General features: G+C 37.6%; 1 protein-coding gene across 1 annotated transcript in view; it reads right to left on the bottom strand.

The window, feature by feature from the left end:
- The window catches only part of TESK2 (testis associated actin remodelling kinase 2), a 78,522-nt gene that overhangs the window by 43,096 nt on the left and 11,921 nt on the right, over positions 1-23,505 (bottom strand). The window contains exons 3-4 of the mRNA XM_083867719.1: positions 10,124-10,245; positions 702-750 (exon numbers count right to left, since the gene is read on the bottom strand). Coding sequence (XP_083723845.1) covers positions 702-750; positions 10,124-10,245 — 171 coding nt within the window. The remainder of the gene's footprint in view (positions 1-701; positions 751-10,123; positions 10,246-23,505) is intronic.

Below are 23,505 nucleotides of genomic sequence, written 5' to 3'. Positions count from 1 at the left end.
ACTTTACAAACCATGAGTTTCCTTTCAGTCTGTACCCAAACTAATACAACAAGCAAAATCACTTTATTGATTTTCGACTCAAAACAGGCAACATTATTCCTAACAAGAGAATACTCTCTTCTTCTTTTTCCTGGGGGATTAAACAAACTACCTCATAAAGCTGGGTGGGAACTCATATGAATGGAAACTTCAGCTTCATATTTGATACACAGATCTTGGCCAGGGTACCTGGGCAATGGAATAATTCCTTTTTATGGGACCCAGATTAAGCTGTAATATGAAAGTGGTAGGGACTGAACATAATAACATGACCCAGCTGAAACATTATTGATTCACTAGTGAAATGCACAACTGGAGTATAAATAAGACTTAAATACAATGCAATGTCACTGAAACAAATAATATTTAGTGGCAGCTCAAAGGTAATGCACATCTCTCATTTAGAACACTATCAGTGAAGTTTTATGGTCTTACTGTGATTTTTTTTCACCCCAATAAGTGCTTCTGAGGAGAAAAGACATACAAGGGCTGCGAATGAAGTTCTGAGGACTGATTCTGCAGTCTTTCCTTAGCATAGCAAATAGTGAGTGATTAAGCAAGCACCATAAAAGAAACTTCACTAAAGGTGAGTGGCAATTGCAGAATCTGTCCAGAGAACTGAATATTTCATATTCAGTATGTACATTATGAAATAGTCTTACCTCAGTAAGAGCGTGCAGCTGTCCTTTATGCACACAGACACCCATAAACCTACAAGAAACAAGAAAAGAAAAGTGGTTTGGGCTTTTTTCCCCCCCCTCTTTTTTGTTCTTTAAAGAAACTAATATAGAATACACCAAAAAAGGAGGAAAAATATTTCAGCCTCTCAGACACGGCAAACCTCACCACTGATTATTTAAACATCTCAGCACAAAACAAAATCATGTATCTACACTACAATATAATTTGAATTAGCAGTTCCAAGAAAGCACAAGAGACAGCTCAACCTCAAAATGGAAAGTTACTAATTTGACTATAAGCAAAGGCCAGCATATAATGATTTATGCAGAAAAGAACAGTCTCAGAGTCCTATTTTAAGGAAGTTTAAGCCAAGTAATCCACTGTTGGTCTGCATAAACAGAAAATTACTTCCCTTTGCATTTTGCTGTTTAAGCATAAAGATGTTCCTTCCCATCCCATTCTTAACCAATCAGGAATATGAGGGCACATATGTAATGTACACTTCCCTTCCCCAAACTCCTCTTTCCAACACTCGGATAAAAGCAAGTTTCAATAGTATCCAGTATACACACATTCCACAAGTGTTACCCACACTGCACAACTTTCAGACTTCTGCTGTTAATAGTAATGATTGCCACCCTTGGTTTGTCTGGAAAGCAACAGAATTTGCATAAACAACTGAAAGCTCATTTTTACCACCTTACAAGCTGAACTTCAAAGTGACAAAATGCAAATTAATACTACTAGTAAACATCTCCCATGAGAAAGTTCAGTAAAGCTGAAATTTTAAACACTTTAGAGCCTTCCCTGCATAGTTCAAGCATTCGTTCTTCATAGAATATCTAATTCTCAGGTTTAGCTTTTAGATTTTGGTCTCAGCAAGCAGAAACAAACTGTCTGACATTTCCATAATGTTCAGAAATTCTCATTTTGCAAGTAAGAGGTAGACATGTATGATCTCATTAAATGTGACAGGAATCTTGTGGACAACAATTCAAAGTAAAAGGACCTTTTATATGCTGAAACACTTCCGAATTTAGAAACAAAATGATGCAAGATATGTAGCACTAGTTCAGCCAAGCTGCTTTTGGAGAAATGAATGATCCTCACTGTTCTCTTGTCTAACAGCTGACTGGTAAATTACAAGCAGCCAAAGAAAAATAATATAGGTAAGGTTCTTTGCATAAGCTGAGCTGTGGAAATCTGTTTTTATAACCAAAGAAGCAGCAAGACTTGTATTAGAACTTCTACTCCTGCTCTCACCTCAAACACTCAAACAATACTCCTGAATATGGGAATTTTCATTTGAGAGACATTGAAAATCCAATTCCTCTTGTTTAATGTAGAATTTCAGGGCATGATCAGGTCCTCAGGGGAAAGGGAAGAAGTTTCTTTTAGACATTCAAAAATTTCAAATATTCAAAAAATTCAAAATATCTATTCAAAAAATTGCTCCTTCTGAATTTCACTTCATACAGCAATGAACATATGAACAATTTTGTAAAGAAATTGACAAATTAAGCTTCCTAAAATGAAGAAATCAAGACTTCTATAGAGCAGAAATCTATTTCTTAGTGCATTCTGAAAGTCTCCAGAGCTATCAGGCATGGTGTTAATGGCTTTATTCACAAGCTAAAATGGAAAGCACACCAATCCAATATACTACTTCCTCTAGAAGACAACTTTTCAAAGTATTATTTTCCCTATTAATGACACAAAGTTAACCTGCTATGGCAACATTTTCATTCAAAAAAACCTGAGATTAAAAAATTTAAAATAATGTTTTAATCTATAGATCAATTCTTCCTTGTAAAGGTGCATCACACTAGTTACAAATTAAGAATTCATTGTATTTGACTTAATTCCAAAATACAAATGCATTTAAGAATTGATCAAAATTTTGGAAAAAATTAATTTCTTGTTTCATCTTTACCAAACAGGAAAAACATCACTGTCACTTAAAGAATGGTAGAACTTAATGTTTTCTGCCAACCTGTTTTGGTCAAAGGAAGTCTCAATGGAAACATATTAATTATCTTTGTGAACCTATGCTTAAGGCACCAAAGACACATTGAATCAAGTTACCAAGAGTAAGAGTTTAAAAATTCTCAAATGCTTAGGATTTCCACTAAGAATCAAAAATCAAAGCTCCATATCATGACCTCATGGAAAAAAAGCTGGACATAAAGATACATTTATAAACCCCACTTATTTAGAAACTATTACCCAGGAAAAGAGAAACCAAAGACACTGATAAAGACAGAATTAATGAGTTTACAAGCAACATACTGAAGCCATTTAAACTTTGTGCGAATGAATCTCAGTTTTCAGGCTCTGGAAAACAGATTGATAGAACAGACCTCTAGCAATCCCAGTTCCTGGAAAACTTCTGCTGAGCTGTTTTATCAAGCAATAATGAGCTGCTTGGTTAAGCCAAGAACTGCTACGAAACATTGTTGGAAAGGATTTTTCACTCAAAGATAATACACCCAGCTGCTACCGGGAAACACAATTACCAAGCAAGATTTAACATGGTTTCAATTTCTGAGACTGCCCCAGATGTGATTCCAAGTTGTGTGGATAGGAAGCTGACATGCTGGTCCAGCACAGCTGAGATTATTCCTGTTGGCCAGACACTCTGTCTCCTGAGCCAAAATGTGCCTGTAGGTGAACTGCAGCAGAATGTCTTGTCAGCCAAAGGTTACACTTCCTATAAGCACTTCTAGCTGGAAGGAGCTCCAATAAGCCAATCATCCACAAAACAGGAGACCATTTGCAGATTTAAGGAAGTTTATTTTCAAGACCGTATCTGGCCTTATCAGCAAGCTGAAACACTTCCAAAATCTGGTTGGAAAAGTTTTCCTGGAAGCTGCAAATAGGATGATACTTGAGTCCACCCAACTAAATACAGTGCAGAACACTTCCACTACCAAATGCTTTCTAACAATGTCAGCAATCTATACACACGTTAGAAACCTCATTTCATAAACAATCAATCTGGAAAGCCTGTTCTCCTCAACAAAACCAAGAGAAGTCTGGATATTTCTTGGTCCCTCACAGCAGTTACAAAAACTACTTTCAGTTCAGTCAGATGGCAAGGGAGAAAATCCTGGACAGAAAAGGGGAGACTAAATACTGTAGCCTCAGTCTGCAATCTTTGCCTTAATTTATCAAGCAAAACTAATATCCAGATCATACAGGCTCTGTGGATATCCAGACACTGAACACATGCTTCCAGTTAAAAGAACTTCACTGGGACACATTCCTGTTCTGAGGATAAACTTGGGGCAGCTACAGTTCAACAAAAGAAATTGATGCTCTCCAACATTTACTGCTTGTAATGAGGAAATTCAGCACTTTGATAACATTAAACAAAAGAAACAAACCAAACACCAATGCAAAAGCCTGTAGTACAAGCTCAGTAACAGGGACAAAAGGTCAGAAGACACATGCTTATTTCATTGCACTGACTGTTGGAGGAAGAAGAGGGAAAATAAAAATATTAAGCCTGCATTAAGACCCTCCTTAATGGTTTAGGCATCATGCTAGATTAAAAATGTATTTGAAGTTTTCTATACTTGCATCTTGATTCTAGACAAGGTAAGACATTTAATCTATCACTTCTGTAACATATTATACACAACACATACAGCGTCTCTTCTGCTACCTTGTACACTGTATTTCTAAAATACTCCTTTTTGATAACCATGTTACCCAAAGAGAAGCAAAAGCAATTTTCTTTCCTTTTAAAGCACTGTTCAGTACAGGACAAAGGATGTTAAAAGACAAAATCTACCCTTCTGGCTATTGTAACAAAGTCCATCACAAGCAATTTTACAAAAAAGGAAGGTCTGAAAGGATAAAACTACGCACAAAAAAAATCCATGGTATTGTGTTCCCAGGGTGATAGATCTGTCTCAAAGGGGATGAAATAAAATTCTCCTTGAAAGGAGTTCATGGAATATGCACACAGTGTGCTTATTTGTGTGGCTGCACACACAAGAAGGTGGATTTAATCAATGAGTCAATCTGCCTGCATGCTCACAGCAAAACACGCAGCAATACCTCCAAGTGCTCCCATGAGAACACTTAAGACATGAGCTAAGACTTTCTGTGTACAGAATGTTTTAAATTAAGTCCCTAAGGTACAGATCAAATAAAGAAATACTTTTTCATGCAAACAATAGTGATATTAAAGGCTGAAATTCTACCTCAAAATTGAAGATACACTAATTTAAGAGACAGCACAAGAGATGGAGAATCATTGGTAGCACACCACTTCATTTGTATGAGAAAAACACATCTGTAAGATATTGGGGGGGGAAAAAAAAAATCTATCAGGTCTCTCAGGCTCATAGCCTGAAGTCTCCCAAGCTCAGGACACAAAGATGGAGATTTCTTGAGTCCTTTCCAGACCTATTTTCTTATTTTGATTTGGGTAAAAACTCATGAGTACAGCAGCACATCAGCGTTCAGAAAAGTAACAAAATAGTAAAACACATCTACAAGCATACACCAGACCTTTCATAACCATGGTACTTTATCTAACCCAACCCTCAAACAGCACTGCCCTTTAAATAGGACACAAGCTAATAGGGAAGTGGAGAAATGCTCCAAACCCCTGTTTTCACTAACCTCAGCAATTACAGTCTTGCCATGTATCAGCTAACCTGTACTAAACTGGCTACAGTAAACATCACATGGTACAAACCCCGACCTCAGCTCACTTCTCCACACCCCCTCTCACCATCTGTCTGAGGGAAGATGTGATAAAACCAGCACATCCCACATCCAAGGAAAGAAGAAATGCAGATCAGAGGTAGAAAAGCATTTTAATTCTCCATGTTTAACTTGTATGCAGGAGTGAGATGGAGACCAGGAGATGAGGTTGATGTTAGAAACAGAAGAAAACACTCCTTGAACACCATTCATCTGCTTCTGCCCTGTCCACTCCCTAGAATGTCCTCAACCTGGACCCTGGGGAAAAACCAGCAAATCAGAAAGATAAGCAGCTCTCATACATAGTTTGTTATAAACACCAGACAGTAACTGAACAAAAAGTTACTACATTGTAGTTAACACCTACTCTTGCCTCTAGAATCACATCTGCTAGCTGAAATAAGAAACAAGAGGAAGGGAGACAAAAAAAAATCCCAAATCCCCTATTTTTTACCATCATGCCTATGTAGTTACAAGAGCTGGAAGCTTCTATTCTAAAATATCCTTAACAGACTGAAAGAGAAGTTCTATTTTTTGCCAAAATAAATCCTCTAACAGAGGGCAGACTCTTATTTTCTTCACGGAAAATACATTAGAAACTTACATGTACACATATATTTGACCACTGGAATCTTTATGATCCTACCATGGGGACAGTAGATTTACTGGGGACTTGGTAAGTGAAAATTAAGCTTTTCACTTACATCTCTCTTCTAACCAAGATGGATCTACATAGCTGGCCAAGAGCAGAATTTGAGTGCAGAAATACTGAAACGAGTGTGGAGATGTAAAGTCAGCCTTTCACTCCATGGCAAACAAAGCCTGTTGTTTTTAAAGCCTAAATACCCAGACCAATACTTCACCAAGTAAAACTGAAACTCACCAAGACAAACAAACACCTTGACCCAATCCCATCTCCTCAAGATGTACAAAAGCGTCAGTAAGGTAAAAACACAGACACGCCTTTAGGGAATCTCTACTGAACTGAGGAATGGAAGGAAGTCAGTAACTACTGACAAACTCACACTCCAGAAGAATAACCAGAGTCTGGATAAAAACCTCAAAAGGCATCTGTAACTCTGAAAAGGAGTTGATATGGACAGCACAGAAGCAAAAGCCACTTCTAATAGTCAGCCATATTTATCAGTCACATCAGTGCAATCAACAGCAAAAATGCCAAAGTCTTCACAATAATATCTTGAAGTTAACTGTGGGCAAATTGGAATTGACAGCTTGTAAAAACTTGCTATATATTTTAGAGCATTGGCAAAGGGATGGATTTTTTAATTACCCAAAGGATAACGATGATTCTGGGCTACCAAATGCACTACGAGGAAGAAGAATCTCTTCTCCCTTCCATAACACTTCACTATATAAACTACAGCAGAGCCCTCAGACAAAAACACTGATTCAATAACAAATTTAAGGTATTACACATCAGGATGTTCAAAAACACAACTGCATCCCCAGCTTAACCGAAGTTTTAGTGTACTAAAATAAATGCCCCATTCTGAACCTGACATTTGCTTTCTAAAACATTAACTTCCTATCCTACACCTTGAAATGGTTTGAGAGCAGATTTTGGGGGCTGTAAAGTTAGTGTTTATCCAGTTTCATAATTTTACAAGCCATTTGATGGCAGAGCAACTCTCAGCCCTCACCTGCTTCAATTAACCACTGCACAATATGATCTCAACATTTCAGCCAAAGAAACCATTACTATCCGTACTGGCCAGCAACAGGAAAGAAGGAAACTTGTTGACAGTAGAAGTTAACAGCAGGTAGTCCCAGAGCTCAGAGGAGATGAAGAAGCTCAGAGATATATTATGTAAAAATCAGAGGACACCTTCAAGGCATGTGGAGGAAATCCAATGGCTAATCAACAGAGAAGTGAACTTGAAGCTAGTGACAAAACACCTTACTCAGTAACACAGAAGAACTTCAAAGGAAAAAAATTAAGTGAAGAAAATATTTCACAGCAAACTGAGATAGCTCATAGCCCCTGGAAAAGTTATATATTAGAATTTCCATGAAGAGGATGTTCCCTTTAAATACTAATACAAGCTTAAAATTAAAAAAAAAAAAATAATCCAGAAAATGTTTCAGTGGGAACACGTTGCTGTAGAACATTTTCCTAAAAACCTGTCAGCAGTACAACTCTAGCTGCTCCTATCTGACACCACAATGTTGTTAAACAAGCAACACAATCTCCCACCACTTTAATAATAAATTAATTATTATTTTAATGTGTTGCTAAAGTGAGAAACAGGTTGTTTCACAAGACTAGTAGAAGCACTCATGATTTATATGTTTATGAAACCTAAATAGAGAGGCTTGCATGTGTGTGTTGATATACAGGTATATACAGACACATAGGCAGGTAACATTTAAGAGGGACAAAATCTTCTCCCAGACATAAAGAAATTGGAAACATTGCAGTAAAATTTAAACAAAAACTTAAATGACACATCATTAACACACAAAACCATCAAGTTATGTCCTACACAGAAAACAACTAAAACTAAATACTGTTTTCTTGTTTGCATTTCCTGTAGGAATAACTCTGCTCCCTGTAGCAAAGGGACTTACCTAGCAGATAAGAAAAAAGCTGTGTTTTTTTACTGGAGAGCCTACATTTTTTGAAGAAGCCTCAAATCAAGCAATTCATAAATCAAATGCAGTTTAGTCTTCTAAACAAATTGTGCAAAGACAGACCATTTCTATTTAAGTAATTTATTTCTAATGTATTCACTCATAACTGCTTACTTGAGCACAAAAAGGAAAAGATTTCTCTGACAATCCTGGGTAATAACTGGAAGAACAAATGAAATTCCTTTTCTGCTTCATGCATAAATCAATACCTTATTGTTCTTCCTTCAGGACCATCTGTGTGATACTGCTGACTTCAAATTATTCATAGGCTCTAAGGCCAGAGGGGACCAGTACATCACAAATGTGATCTCTTTTACTTCACAAGACACCTAAATTTTAGCAATTACTCAGGACTGAGCACAATAATTTTTTGTTCTCAGCAACACCTCTAACTCCATTCAAGAGGGGACAGGGTTACATTTGGGTACAACTGAATGCCTTTGGCCTGTCAATGCATCTCTTTTCTACTTTCCCTCATCCTAACCCAAATTAAATTCTTGGTTTTGAACAGAGCTGTAGAGCTAGATTTTTTTTTAAAATAAGACTTACCAACCACACAAAATTGATAAAGAAACTGATTAAGTGTACTGAGTTGATGATTCTGACAATGCCAATCGTACTTTGGAAAGTTACTCTTTCCACAAAACTTACTAAAAAAGAAGCTTTATCAGTCTTCAGGGTTTTACGCTGCTTATCAAAGGATTTAGACAAAAGAGAATTAAGGAAAAGATGCAAGGGATATATATAAGACATAATTAATGATCCTGAAATCTAAATAACCAGATAGATGATATAATTTTTTTTAAAAAGAGAACAACAGTAAACAGAAGGAGTTGTTGCTTGGAATGCACCTCACCTTGGAGTAGAGAAAACAGACTAGGAATTGTATTTAGGGATAGATTATGATAACACTTGAATAAATGTATTATGATAAAACCAATGTCATTTGTTATGAGTAAGAATTCTTAAAGTTCACAGGTTTTTGAGGTTTTAAGAAAAAGAATAATAGAAAACAGACACAAATTAATGGAATACTCCTTGCAGATATTTCAAATGCTTCTGACACGTCCTCATAAACACTGAAGGAAACACACAGAATAATATTGTTACAAATCAATCGATGAAGATTGAGATAGGATTTCAAAGATCAGAAAAATTCATTCTAAAGGATTTTAGGAATCAGTATTGTGTCTGTACTATGTAAAAGAATGGCGAAGAAAAGGAAATTAAGTAACAGAGTTCACAGTGTCTCCAAAACTTTTCAAAAAGAGCTGAGATCAGAAATGGATCCCAGGTGCGCAACAGCAGCTTAGGAGAGCTGATCATTTGATGCACTGTCATCACATCTTTAAATTTCATAATGTTATGGCTTCAGCCAATTATGTTAATTGCTTGTCACATCACCATAGAAGAGAAACCAAGACCAAAATGGGTCAAGAAATAACAAGATACACATGGGAACATTTTGGATTTGCACGCAGCAATCTAATGCAAAGCAAGAACTACCCTTTTCCTTCCAGGAGCATACAAATCAGATTAGTTCAACTCCAGCTCCTTCAGTCCTTCTTATCCCATCTTGCAATACTGCAATAAAAAAATCCTAAAAACTAGGAAGCAGACCTAAGAATAAAAAACAGCTATGGCACTTTGCATTGTTTAAGATTAGCAACCATAAGTTAGTTGAATAGTGTTAAATTTGCAATAACTTAAATTCACAAAAAGAAGCTAAATTTCACTCTTCATATCACGTTATTGATTCATCAGAAATTTAAAATGTGAGCATTTGTTTTTCTCTGACGTAAGTTACTCGTTACTCGTTCAAACTCCAGATAACAAAATCATGCCCACGTTTGGGTTTTTTTCTCTTAAGTCTTTTCTACTTCTACCCATTTATCTATTAAATTAGCAATTGATCCTAACATATTCACAACACATAAACCTACAACAAAAAACAACTAAATAATAATTGGAAAGAGGAGAGCCCTACTAAAGACAACCTATCTCCATATGATTCAGAAAAACACTAGTATACCTTAAGATGTTCGGATGTGAGAGTCTATTCATAAGTTGAACCTCTTTCAGCATGTTTGCTCTGTTGCTGTTCAGTGTGTTCATCTTCAAAGCCATTACCTGGTCTGAAGTTCTGTGCCTTACCTATTGGACAGAAGCAAAAAATGGTAAGGATACGAAACGAAAGACTGAAGAACCAGTATTGTTGTAGTGCAATGTAGAGATCCTTCATGACAAAAGCAATCCATACACCAATTTCTGCAGTCTTTATCACAGAGATGACTCCCTATAAGCATACTTTGTAAATGTGAAATGGCATTTTGCTCCTTTCTTGCAACTCACAATGACAGAAAGCTTAAGAAGTTGAACAAAACCCAACTATTACCTTCTAAGTACAAGTGAAGGAAGTCATCTGTTTGTCCACAGAGAAAAGGTTTCCCACTCCAATACCTATGAAACTCATCTTTATTCCACCCACATCCTTTTTTTCCCCCTGCAGTGGTTGCTGTCATTATTCACAGAATGTGTTAAACAAGGACCTGTTGCTTACATCTACAGGGCAGATTTTGGAGGCACTCAGTGCTTACTTCTGAAAATAGACTATGATCCAGCTTCCATATCCAGGGGACTGAAAGCATTCCTGCCAACCCCTGCAGAGCAGAGAGGTTCCTGCACAGAGCATCACCTCACCCAGGGTGTCAGTAGTGGGAGTAGAGCATCAGAAAGAAAAAGAGGATTTCTCTGGCAACTCCACAGCACCAGCACCTCATTCAGCATGACTTTCCCTGGTCAGAAATGCAGGACTGTGGCCATTTTTAACTTGGTACTCAAAGTAGCCCATCTCTCAAGTGTTATTTAGATGTGTGTTACTATTAGAAAGGAGCTGTCACAATAGTGTAGGGCTTGCCAATCCTTTGAATTTCCTTGCAGTTGGGCATTCCCACACACATACTGGTAGTATTCACAGAAATTATGTTCCCACTTTCTTCCTACATCAGTACCTGCATCTCATAAATAGAAAACATGTATTTCTCAAAACACTGAATTACCCCCATGGCAAATTTATTCATGTTTATGGAGATTAGCTTAGGAAGGTCTGTGTTCCAGGAATTTAAGACTCATCAGCTTTCTAATTTAAAACTGAAGTCAACATTATGACTTAGGTACACACAAACTACCTATGTTTTAAACAATAGCAGCCTATCCACTTTTATTCCAGGAGACTTCATCTTTTCCAGTAAGAGGCTCCTTTAGCTGTGATATGAATTACAGAAAGAACAACTAAACCCATGATTAGCAGATGCAGGAAGAAAATAGAGTATGGGTTTTGAAGGTAAGGCTCCTTGGTAGCTCCAAGGCAGCAAGTGATACCTATTTTCAAGTTTTATTTGCACACCACTGTCTGCAAGGACAAAGGGCATATTTCAGCTAAACATTCTCATCTAGACACAAAGCCCATGAATTCAGCACAGGGATGTACAGGGAGGAAAGGGTGTCATGTTCCAGGTGTGTGTCTGGTTTAACACTTCTAAGTTGCCTCTTCCCGTCCTAGTTTCAAGTATAGGGTAGCACTGGAAACATCACAGGTGAGTGTGGTAAACAACATCGAGGCACTGAGGAGAAAAATAATCCTGGATGCTTTTCCTCCTCCTTCCCCCCCGCTTATGTACCAGCTCCTCAAACCCTCACCTACAGTCACCCAGTAATCCCAGTGCAGGAAGGATCAGGGAAAGGGGGTGGAGAAGGATATAGAAGCCAGCACTGAGTAGAAACCAACAGCAACTCCACAAGCATGGGACTCCTCCTTTCTGTGGTAATATTGGTTTTAAAATAAAACTGGTCAAACTACAGCTTTAGTGCATTACAACAAGATAATCTAGAATCATTCTCAACACAACCTGTCTTGCCTGTTTGGCATGCTTATTGGTTTTAAGCAGGATGATTGCATGTTAAGCTGATGAGGTTTATTGTTACTTGCCAGGTTTCTTGTGTCAGTTGTGTACTTTCATTAATTTTTAATGTTACCCAGCCAATTTGAATGAACAAACTAAGTTGGACAGGTCAATGTCTACACAGAGACTTTTAAAACATTTTAATTCTACCTTAGTTTTATTAGGAGCAATGCCTTAGGTGAGGGGAAAAAAATTATAATGTTTTCATAGACTTAGAAGACTTCAACAATGTAAATTTAAATAAAGAAAAAAAAACAACTATGCTTTGAACCTATACACAGCAGCAACTAAATCAACACACTTCCTCTGAGATGAAGGCTAGTAATCTTGGGTGTTTTGGTGGAGTAATTTGGGGTTTTCAGGGAACAGGAAAGGATTTGAAGTAACTTGATTCCTACAGTCAGAGATGCTCTCAACAGAGCTTCCTCAGAAATGAGCTTTTCACCAACGGAGAAGCTTCAAGGTCTGCCAAAAGGGAATGAATACAGATAGAAAGTGATCAGGAACTCAGATGGAATGTGGTCTTAAACAGTATTTGCCTTCTCATTAACTCTGCCAGCTACCTCTTAATTTCTTGCCCATTTCTATAATTCACTCAGTTTTTACACCAAAATTTCCTGCTCTTTTGCCTCAACTCTGAGGTAAAAATAGAATCTGTCATAGGATCTTTTTCCTTGTTCACACTGCTTTGCTTAAGCTATGGAAACCTCAGAAAAGAAGGTAGGCAACTTCTTGGGTCACACATCAATTTTATTTGAAGTCCTGTATATTGTTCTGATGTTAGAGGATGTATTCCTCCAACATCTGACAGAACAGCAAAAATCCTAATTAAATCAAAGGAGAGATGGGAGAAAAGGAACTCTTCCTCTCTCCCTATTTATCCTTTAAGCAAGGAGGAGGATGCAGAACTGGAGATGAGAGGGCATCTTTCTCAAGAGGACAAGACTCAATATTATGAATAATATCAAGTATCAGTTTATAAATTATGGAGCACAATGCTAATCACTTGGAATATACTTAAGACTAATTATGTTCTCTCCTCTGAAGCACAACTGGCAAACAGCATTTCTACGGCAAAAACAAATTGACAAGGAACTGAGAGGTTCTGTCTTTAAGGTCTCAGCCACACTCTGAATCATCAACATGGAAGTCACTGTCAGCTCTGCCCTCCGTGCCTACTTATCCATCAATCATATCCTAGATAAAATTTGTGTCTATCCTGGCATGCCTTGCAAAAGCCCTGCAAAACTTATTTAGTTTTAAACCTTCTCCTTTCAGGCCACCTCTGTGCCATAAAAACATGGAAGTGATGTTTCAACCACCTGACTCCAGAAGGAAAATGAGTAAATATTTTGGCAATACTGCTGATCCAATTTAACATTTGTTTATAAGGCAGTTTGCCTCAGGCATATGCCTGTATACTCAACATAAACAGGGATTCACTCATGCAATTCAAACCTCTCACTGATGCAATTTGCAGATTGCTGTGAAGCTTTTAAAGCTGTTGACATTATTATTAATTAGGGTCCCCTTGCATATCAGACCAAATAACCTTTCAGCAATGTCTGGATCACGGTGACCCTGCTTAGAAACATTCTGACAACCCCACAGCTGCTTGCACACGCTTCCAGCTTCTCAGTCTGCTTACCTATGTGTGTGACTCCATCTCCAAGGTCACAGTAACCAGATATTGCCTCCCTGTTTTATTGCTGACAGGCAGTTAAACTGTCCCTTTGCACTTTGATTCTCCCAGGACCAAAGTACTTTGGACTTTGACCTGGCTATGGTTACTGGCGTCATTCTGCTCACATCACACATGTTCTGATCCTTACCCCTTTCTTCAGAAGAAAGCGGGATGTAGAGGAAGTCATGGATACAGGTAGAGAAATAGTGTATTTAAAGGTAATCTCATATTAGTGACTGCAAGGGTCACATTTCAGAGAAGTAGTTACTATATAAAGTTCATGAGGATTATTATGCAAAAATTGGTGAATTTAATGTTCAGCTCACTGCTTAGCTGTAAAATTCTTAATTGTTAAAAAATTAAATATAATTATATTATTTATCTATTACGTCATATATGTCTGTCATGGTTCTCTGAAAATCCAAACATTTATATTACTTCCACTTTCTGCTGGACTGAAGGGGAGGTATTTTTAAGCAATAGCTGAAACATAGCCTGATCTCATCTTTCACAAGGCCTTTTCAATCTCTATTGACTGTACCTTTCCAGGTGGGCCTGGAATAAACATCTGAAGAACATTTCCTAAAACTGATACTGTAAATCTGCCAGCACAGCTTTCAGCTGTGCTCCTAGTTTTTCACTGCATTTTCATTATTTTCCAAATCATCATTATATAGCTGGAAGTATATTGCCACAGTTCTCTTCCAAAACTTCATTTAACTGCTTTCCAGTTTTTCCCTTACCTTCCCCTCTTCTGGCATCCAGCCTCACTGCTTAAATACATTTACAGATCTTTACTTATACATCCTACTCCATAAAATCATGTTGCTGCTCTAGAACACACACCATTTTTTTTGTTCATTCTTTTACACGCCTTGGTTTTCATCTGGCCATTTCACTTTCACCGTTGCTGCCATGTACCCAAAGCATCATTTTAAAAGCAGTCCCTTCTGGTCCAGATATTTGACCTTTCCTGAGTTTGCTTCTCTGTCTTCATTTGATTTACAAGTATTTTCTTTGATGAAAAGAGATGAAGACATTCCCTTAGCTACCATTTTAGGTCATTTACACTAAATGTGTTACACATTTTAATTTTGATTGAGTTAACAATAAAGCTTGTGAAGACATGAGATGATAGAAGTAATCACTGTTAAGGAGAAAATGCTTCATCACAGAAATGCCTAATAAATGATAGGAAAAAAGTCTTTCACAAGGAAGGTGACCAGCAATTTGGCTATGATACAAAACTTTTCTCAAAAACAGACTATTTCCTTGCTGTCACAGCAGAAGAAATCTTCAAAAAAAATAGGCTCAGCTGTATTTTATCCAAGCCTCACAGTCAAGCTACCAAATCATCACACTTACAGGGACATATATTCATGCCTCAAGGACGAATGTGTTAGAATGCCTTAACCCTATGATTGATTGAAAAAAGCTCCCTTCAGCAAGGAAGATAAACCTGTTCTTCAGCTCAGTTCACAGTGCTTTTAACTATGTCATCTGAAATGGTTTTCTTAACATTAAAAGGTACCCACTGTCAGACACACATTCATAGCAGTGGTGCCTATATCAAGTCAAAAATTTCACATCAGTAGGAAATTTTGCAATGACAAACAGAAGCTGAAAGAAATACACCAGTCCAGATAATACTAAGCTGCTGTGTTGATGCCAGAGAGTCAGATGGGTTGTGGCTGTTTTTAGAGTAGTAATACAGAACGTCACTATACTACAACTTCTTGCAACAAGAGAGAGACTTGCCAAATGTAACAAAACTTTGCCAAACAAAACTAGTCAGCATGTGTTACGAGAGCTTTAGCCCAGGTTCAGAAGATCTACAGAAACTAGGCACAAAATAAACCCCAAAACCTTTCCAAAACCTGCCAGTAATTGTGATTCTACTAACTTCTAATACTAAAAAGAGTTGAGAGAAATACACAGAAAAGGCTGGAGACCTTACCATTTTCCCTTTACTACAAAAGCTCAGTATTAGTCAAACAAAGGTCCTAATTTGATAACTCCAGTAACTTCTAGTGCCACAATTTCAGCAAAGAAATAAGTTCAATTACTAGAGAATATTCCATACTTATGGTCAAACAAACTCTCTAATTTTTTTCCAAACTAAAGAGAATTTCTAATTAATAAGACAGCAGTACCATTGATACTTTGTAAATCCACTTGTGTGCCAAAAACCCCTCAATTTTTCTTTTGTATTTTGTTTTTCTTCATTGCTTACTGTAATGTAGAACCAGGGCCCAAAATAGAGCACCCTTTTATTTTAAACAAACCATTTATTGATAGGAATCTGTGCACATATCTCTGCCATTAACTTGATCTCAATCAAGCCATAAAGGCAAAAAAGAGACTACAGTCTTATTTGGAGAGAAAGCACAAATTCATCAGAGGACTATTGTTCCACAGTTTGAGATGAGAAATAAACAGGCACGGCCCAGGGTGGGGAAGTTGACTGATTTTGTAGCCAGTTCAGCAGAATGTGACCATATAAACTTTCCTCTGCAATCCAGGACATGGAACACAGACACTGGCTGAGCACTGTTTTACCACAACCTCAGCAAATAGCTCAGCAATGTACTTTATACCTGAGTAATATCATAGTCAGGAAAGAAAAAGAAATAATGAGTTTGAAGTTCATAACTGAGAGCTTATTCCTAATTTTCAATGTTAGCTATCCTCAGCTCACCAAGCAGCCCTGAGCATGCTATTTCCTTTTTTTTTTTTTTTTTTTTTGTTACCCCTCTAACTGTTCTATAAAACAGAGCTGATATTATCTACCTACTAGAAAACTGGAAGACTGACATCTGCAAATGACTACTGTAACATCCAAAGATAATACATAATCAGATACTGTATCTGTGTTCCTATTTTCCCATTTAATTTTTAATACTTATGGTTAAATATTTCCCATGTTACTATGTGTTTATCCTGTATGAATGATAATTACACTTACATAATCTGAAGATGCTTTTGAAGAAAAACAATACTTTGGACTGAGTTTGCCTGACACAGAAATTTTATCTTCCAACTTTTACAGTTTATGAACAGTTTGGCACTTGCAACGTGCTCTGGTCCTGTAGAACCTGTGAGCACACAGTCCCCCCACTACACAGATAATCTCATCATTGGTATTCAATTCAAACCCCACATTTGTGGAGTTTCTTTTCAAAACTGTATAGGAGCCTTGACAGAAAGTTCTGTTTAGAGCAGAAATAACTTCCTTATATTTCTTTTATAAATCTTTCAAACAAACGTTGCCGTGCATGAGTAAGGAAGTCTGTCTCACCTTTCAGGAGAGAGCCCACTGAAGTACAACTATTGCTATTATAATCACAGCACTTAGAACTTGATCACGACCACAAATAAAAAGAAAGCAGGGAGCAGGAAGAAGCCACATTTTGATTACTTGAAAATACTTCAGCTTTTATAAATTGATACAGTTAATAACTTTCAGGTCACAGCCAAAACCAAAAATTCTAAGTAATTTTTTGTTATTTAAGCCCTCATGAAACTGCTCTTCTTGAGAACTAGGTTCTTACACAAGTAACTAATTAAATATGTGCAATTTCTTGTGTCTCATCATGTCTGTAAACGCTAGGAAGCGCAAGAATTGGATTTGCAGGACTTAACTGGAGGCAGCTCATGTGAACGCTACAAAGCGACACCAGTGAGTCAGTGTTAGACACATTGTCAGCTCCGGATTAGTTAACAAAGCAACGCTGTCTCGGTATCGATCACTCCAGTGCATGTTTCAGAGCTCTGTCCTCTCCTCAACCCCTAATGCCACCAGACCATCACACAGAGGCCCCCGCAGCCACCCCAGAGCACCCCCAGGCTGTGCCAAGCACAGGGAGGGGCAACAGCTGCGACTCCCAGACACAGGAAGCACATGGATGGGGAAGAGGTTCCTACAGTTTGGCCCCTCAGCATCTACTGGGAAGAAGTTTTGGATCACTTGCATACAGAATACCAACAACTGCAGCAAGAAAGATTAAAAGAAGCCCTGTCACACAGGCTTTGGAGTTCTTTTCTCTAATCACTTCCAATGGCTGATAAGGAGCTATGGAAAAGCATTCCCTATGGATCTGAGACTGTAAGCATCTCTTTTTTGTCACTGCCATCAATAGTAATTTGCAGTTCTTATTTTTACATTTCTTATTAGGCAGTAACACATGGATTTGTGTGTATCAACATCACAGACGCTCCCCAGGCAGAGGCAGTGAAATCCATCACTGAAATATATTTAACTTTCCCTTGCTGCCAATACCAGTAAATAAGAGTCCAGAGAGGTGCCCCAGAGGCGTCTCACGAAGATTTTAAGTGATGCACTCTTGTTCTCTGGGCGCAGTCATGTTAATACTGGACATATGCCAGTATACCAGCACAGTTATTTGAAGAACAGTAAATCAGCACCTGTCTCTCAGTATCAGCTATGAATGAGCTTACACAAATGTGCATGTTTGCCAGCTGGCAAAACACAGAAAATCCCAGAGCTGCCAACCCAGCACATCTCCATCCAGAACAGAAAACTAAACAGATCTCATTTAACCGTGCTCGAGAAATTATTATGGAAAACAAGACAAAAAGCACACAAACATTTCAGAGCCAAGGGAATCTTGCCACCTGTTTTGCCCTGGGAAAACTGCACAATGATACTCAGATTGGCACTTTTCCTACAGAAGAAAATCAAAGGCCCAAAGGACTCTGAACTACAGCAGTCACTGTACTAAACACAAAATCTAAATAGGGGTTATCTCCTATTGCAAGGTACTTGTTACAGTATCAGTGTCTTTCTTACTGTTGACAGAATTTGTGAGCGTTCTCTCTGTGAGGACAACAAAGACTTACCTCAGATATTCCATGTATCAGCTCTTCAGCAACGCTGAGGCCAAGTTTTCAAACAGGTGAAAAATATATTTCAAAATGGACATTAAACTATGTTGGTTTTTTGTTTGTTTTGTTGGTGGGTTTTTTGTTGTTTGTTTTTTGACTGAGTATTTTTTAACATCAAGTTTGTTTCAGTGATTTTTATTCTGGCTTTTTAGTCATCAAACAAACCATTCATTTTCAGGGTAATTCTATCATTTTCTAAATATTTCTGTCTTCAACAGAGAAGCTGTCTGACCCAACCAGAGAAAGTGAAACACTGTAAGAACTGTTTCACCCTGTTTTAATTTGTGTTACTCAGTAGAGTTCTAAACTACTGTGGCGATGTCAAGCAAGAAGCATTATGGAAGAATAGTTTTGAAAATTTTCTTAAAGTATTTCAACACCACTACAAAAGACAAGGCTTTCATTAAATCTGCTGCCTGGTTCTCCTTTAATCCCAGTGTTTCCTCAGCTGATGTTTTAAGATGATTATAACATGCACATCTTAAGACTTCTACCCAGAAAATAAACTGATAAAAACTAGAACTTTTTTCAGATAGCAAATATGAATTGGTCCTCCATTCTACCTCGTATTTCAAAGCACTTTCAATTCTGCTAAAAGTAAGTGTTCTACACTTCAGATATATGCAAATGTCATTAAAATTCAGAATTGCTAAGTGAGGAGGAAGTGAGTATTTTGCCCCATGGTGCAATCCATAAAGACTAAGAACACAGATGATGTTTTTAATTCCTATATTAATGATCTGTTGGAGTACAGCCTATTTATTACTACTTCTCCCTGTAGCCTATGCCCTGTAAAAGCATTTGCTAATTAAGTGACAAGGACTAGGATGACAGCAGCTTGGCACCTCAACGGCAAAAGAAAAAACATTAACAAGAGGAAGACAACTGTCTGGTTAAGTGGTTACCATACAAATCATCTTAGCAGTTGGAAAAAGGGCTCCAAAGTACTGATACTTCACATGTGAGTGCAAGAAAATCAAATTCACAAGAGTTCTACTTTGACCAAGAAAGCACCAGCATCCTCAGCATTTATGCCTCACTTCTGCAATGGTGCTTCTTCCTACTCCTGACAAGAACTAGAATAGAAACAGATTAGAATCACCTCTCTGATATAACTCCAAAGTTTTAAATGAAGTTTCAGAGTTATTCCAGCCTCCTTGGCTAGATTATATAATACCCTGACTGTATTCCCAAACAATTAGTAGCTTGTTTTAACATTGAAACTTCACAGGAGAGACCTTTAGCCTACAACACCTTACCTCAGTCACCTTGAGCAAGGCGAATTTCCTTCACTAGTCAAAAGGAAAAGATTTTCAGCTTAAAATTTAATTCCATTTTAAAAATGAGGCCAAAAGGTATACATGGACAAGAAGAGTTGCTGTCTGTTTTTCTAACTAGCATCATATCACACAGTGAGGGCAGAGACAAGTGCACTGGCTCTACACCTGAGTGAGGGAAGATAAACCCTGGTCAAATGGGTGTCTTTTCAGTCACAAAGTATATTCCCCATGCCTAAAAGATCAAATATTATATCTGAAAAACCAAAACATAGGATAATCCACTTACTGCTTCCCTACTCCTTTTCCACCCTAAAAAGATGGTTTCTGCCACTATTTGTCATAAGCAGACCCTGAAGTATCTCATTTCACCTCACGTAGCTTACAGCAATTTCAAAGGAAAAAAACCCACACATCAGTTAAAAAATATATTAAAAATCCTATCATCTTGACCATTACTTCCCAAAACTGGTGGTATTATAATGCTGGAAGCTGTAACTTCCTCAACACCTTACCAAGCATAATCAACAACATTCTAAAAATATATATAAAGATGGACACAAATATCACTAATAAAGGAACAGGAGAGAGAAAAATTTTTGGTTGGTAAGGCACATCCCACAGCTGCCTAATTTTTTTAAATAAGCACAATTCCTATTACAGCTTTTAGCCATTGGGCTTTATAATGCCTTTCTCATTACACTGAAGAGCACTTTCAAATAACTTTTTCCTTATTGAAAGTCTGTCTATGCACTGTAGGATGTATAAAAGTATGCAACTGTATTAAAGTATGCAACTTTTATACAGCAAACACATTAAGACTGAAGTCATCCACTGAATCACTCCTCTAGTTATTAAATCAATTTTTATTGTTTCATTGTCCTCATGTGTTAACACAGAGTTAACAACCTGTGTCCTCCAACTTTAGAAAAGTCAAGTATCCAACACTGAAAAAGTATTTAAATCCTACAACTTGAAAGTTTCCTACAAATACTTAAGAGAATAACTAAAATAAAGTATCTTTTAAGTCTATCAAATAGTACCACAAATACCACGGTGAGTGGATATACTGTGTGATCTCACCTATAACGTTTTACAAAGTTTTTGAAAAACACATGTTCAGACACTTACATTTATAGGCCTCTGATCAGGCTGCTAATTCCAGAGGCAAATAAGATCCATTTCCAGTACAAACCTTTCACTAAACATTCAAAACAACACATGACAAAGTGAGAGAACTTGGAAACTGAAGCCATAGGGACAAAGAAAAAGCATGAGAAAGATTTGAGATTTCCAGTGAAATTTTACTTTATCAATGCTACTCTCAGAATATTTTTAATCTGAATATCAAAAAATCTATGTTATGCAGAATGATGTTTTTGTTGTGTTTCAAATTTCTAAACCAACAGTGTTACTATTTTTGTTCCTTAAGACAAAGTGACAATCATTCTAGATAGAGAAGCTATGAGGAAAATATTTATTAATGATGGAAAGCAATTCTTCCAGCTGCTTGCTCAATTTCTCAATAAATTTTTACCATCCCTTTTTGCAAGACCTTCTGCCCTTCCAGCTCAACCTAGTAAAGGGATTAACCATGCCCATCATCTTCACACAAAGTCAGAGTAGCCTGATGTACTGTTGGAGGCTTTTCAGTTCAGTGTAGTTATGATGCAACCACTCCTCTCTTGCTCAATAAAACTGATTCTGTAGAGATACGAACTCCTGGGCACCTCCCACTGCAGTCATCTCTACAATCAGCTTTAAAGAACAGGTTAAGGAGTTGTCCACACGCAATGACATAAAGCTGCTCTTGCCCCACAACAAAAGGATTAAGAACAAGAGGACAAGAAGCCTTTTCCTCACTCTATGCTTTTTGACTCCATAAATCTACAAAGCAAAGAGAAACAAAGATTTAAAGTGAGGTAGGAAGGCCTAGACAGCAACAAAAATGCCAAACCTTGATGTTCAGCAAAACTTGCAGAAAGCAATTATACTTACTGGGGAAGAATTAGTTTGCAGGAAAAAAAAAAAAATAGTGTGATTATCTGCAGTACTAATGCCAAGAGGAGAACTCTTGTTACTGCCTTGTAAGTCTGAGGACATGATACACACAGCATTAACCAAACTATGGTTCCAGCAACTCTACATCTCATGTACAACAGTTACCATAAAGAAAAACACCTACACACAATGAGCCTTCCTACCTTTCTCTATACAAGAATTCTGCCCAATTAAGTGACTTTATGGTGATATTAATGTCACCTTGAAGAATGCAATGTTGGCCTAAAGTCTGGTGACAAAACAGTTTGACATTAACAAAAAAAAAAAAAAATTCTTAATGTTATCAGTGTTTATGTTGGGAGTTTTGAAATAATAATCAAAAGGGTATTGACAGAATTAAGAAAAGTTTGCCTCCAGTTGAAATACTCAGATTCTCCTTGATTTATGCTGACAATTAACTGCTTCCTCCTCAAAAGAATTCATCAGGGAAGGTACTGGCTTGACAGTCCTGAAGACTGACATCCTATTTATGCAGCAGACAGGCACACACAGAGGAGAGTAAAAACTCACTTGTAGAGCCCTGGGAGAGAGCTGAGGCCCTGCCCTGCAGGTGAGAGCTCCAAACCAATCCTGTTCTTGGCCATCCTGTAAAGCCCAGCAATAATGCACAGACTCACATTTAGATTTAAAACACTTTGACAGTTCAAATATTGCAGTGCCATTTATCTGATAAAACCCAAGTTAATAAAGATTCCAGTCCAGGAAAGTTCTGTCTGCAAACTCTGAGACACTGTTTCCAACACCTTCTGCAGTGGGATTTTGCTGAGCGTGGGCTGAAAACCAAGCAGCAGGTCCCTGGCCTTTTTTCCTGTACCTTTTCCATGTCCTTTTTGTAGTCATATTCTCCTTTTAATATGAACTGACATTCCCTTCCTTGCATGCTCATTTTTATAACTACTCAAATATCTGCTTCCCTCCTTCCACACACTCACAGACATGTTACTCTTCTGACTAAATGCCACAGGAAAATGGAACCCTCTGTCATGAGTTGCAAGTAGAGTCAATAAGCAAATAGGAAGGACCAGCTGTAGAAACAACTCAAACTGGGAGGTTCTATCTATAAAAGGATAATTTAAAAATAATAAATTATAGCCTGGATACACCAAAGGAGGCTGTAGAATCTTTTATAAAGGAAGCTTAAAGGACAAGCCAAAAGTAGCTGCCAAGAAGAGAGCAGAAATACCTCTGCCTAGCTCAGCTAAGGATCCTGTAGTAATTCCCATAACATCCCTGTCTACATTTACATTAATTTTCAATTTAGATAATAAGATTGATTAAGCAAAATGTACACATGCTTTGCAATGGCAATATACACAGAGTTCTGTAAGGCATCTGGCTCTGTGCCACAACTGACTACAACCAGGTTAGAGACTGGCCAGGGACAGCTGAAGATACATTTGGACATGACAAAGCAGGGTAAGACAGGGGAGTCTCCTCAGGGAGCTTCCTGAGGAACCAAGCAAGGTCTCCTCTAACTCAGTGTTCTGCATTGCCTTTCTCCTGACACAAGCTGCCACCCAGAACA

Source organism: Zosterops lateralis (assembly GCF_965231275.1).
Source record: "Zosterops lateralis genome assembly, chromosome: 9".
NCBI classification, from domain to species: domain Eukaryota; kingdom Metazoa; phylum Chordata; class Aves; order Passeriformes; family Zosteropidae; genus Zosterops; species Zosterops lateralis.
Note: the sequence above shows the minus strand (reverse complement) of the source record. Positions and strands in the feature narration are given on the sequence as shown.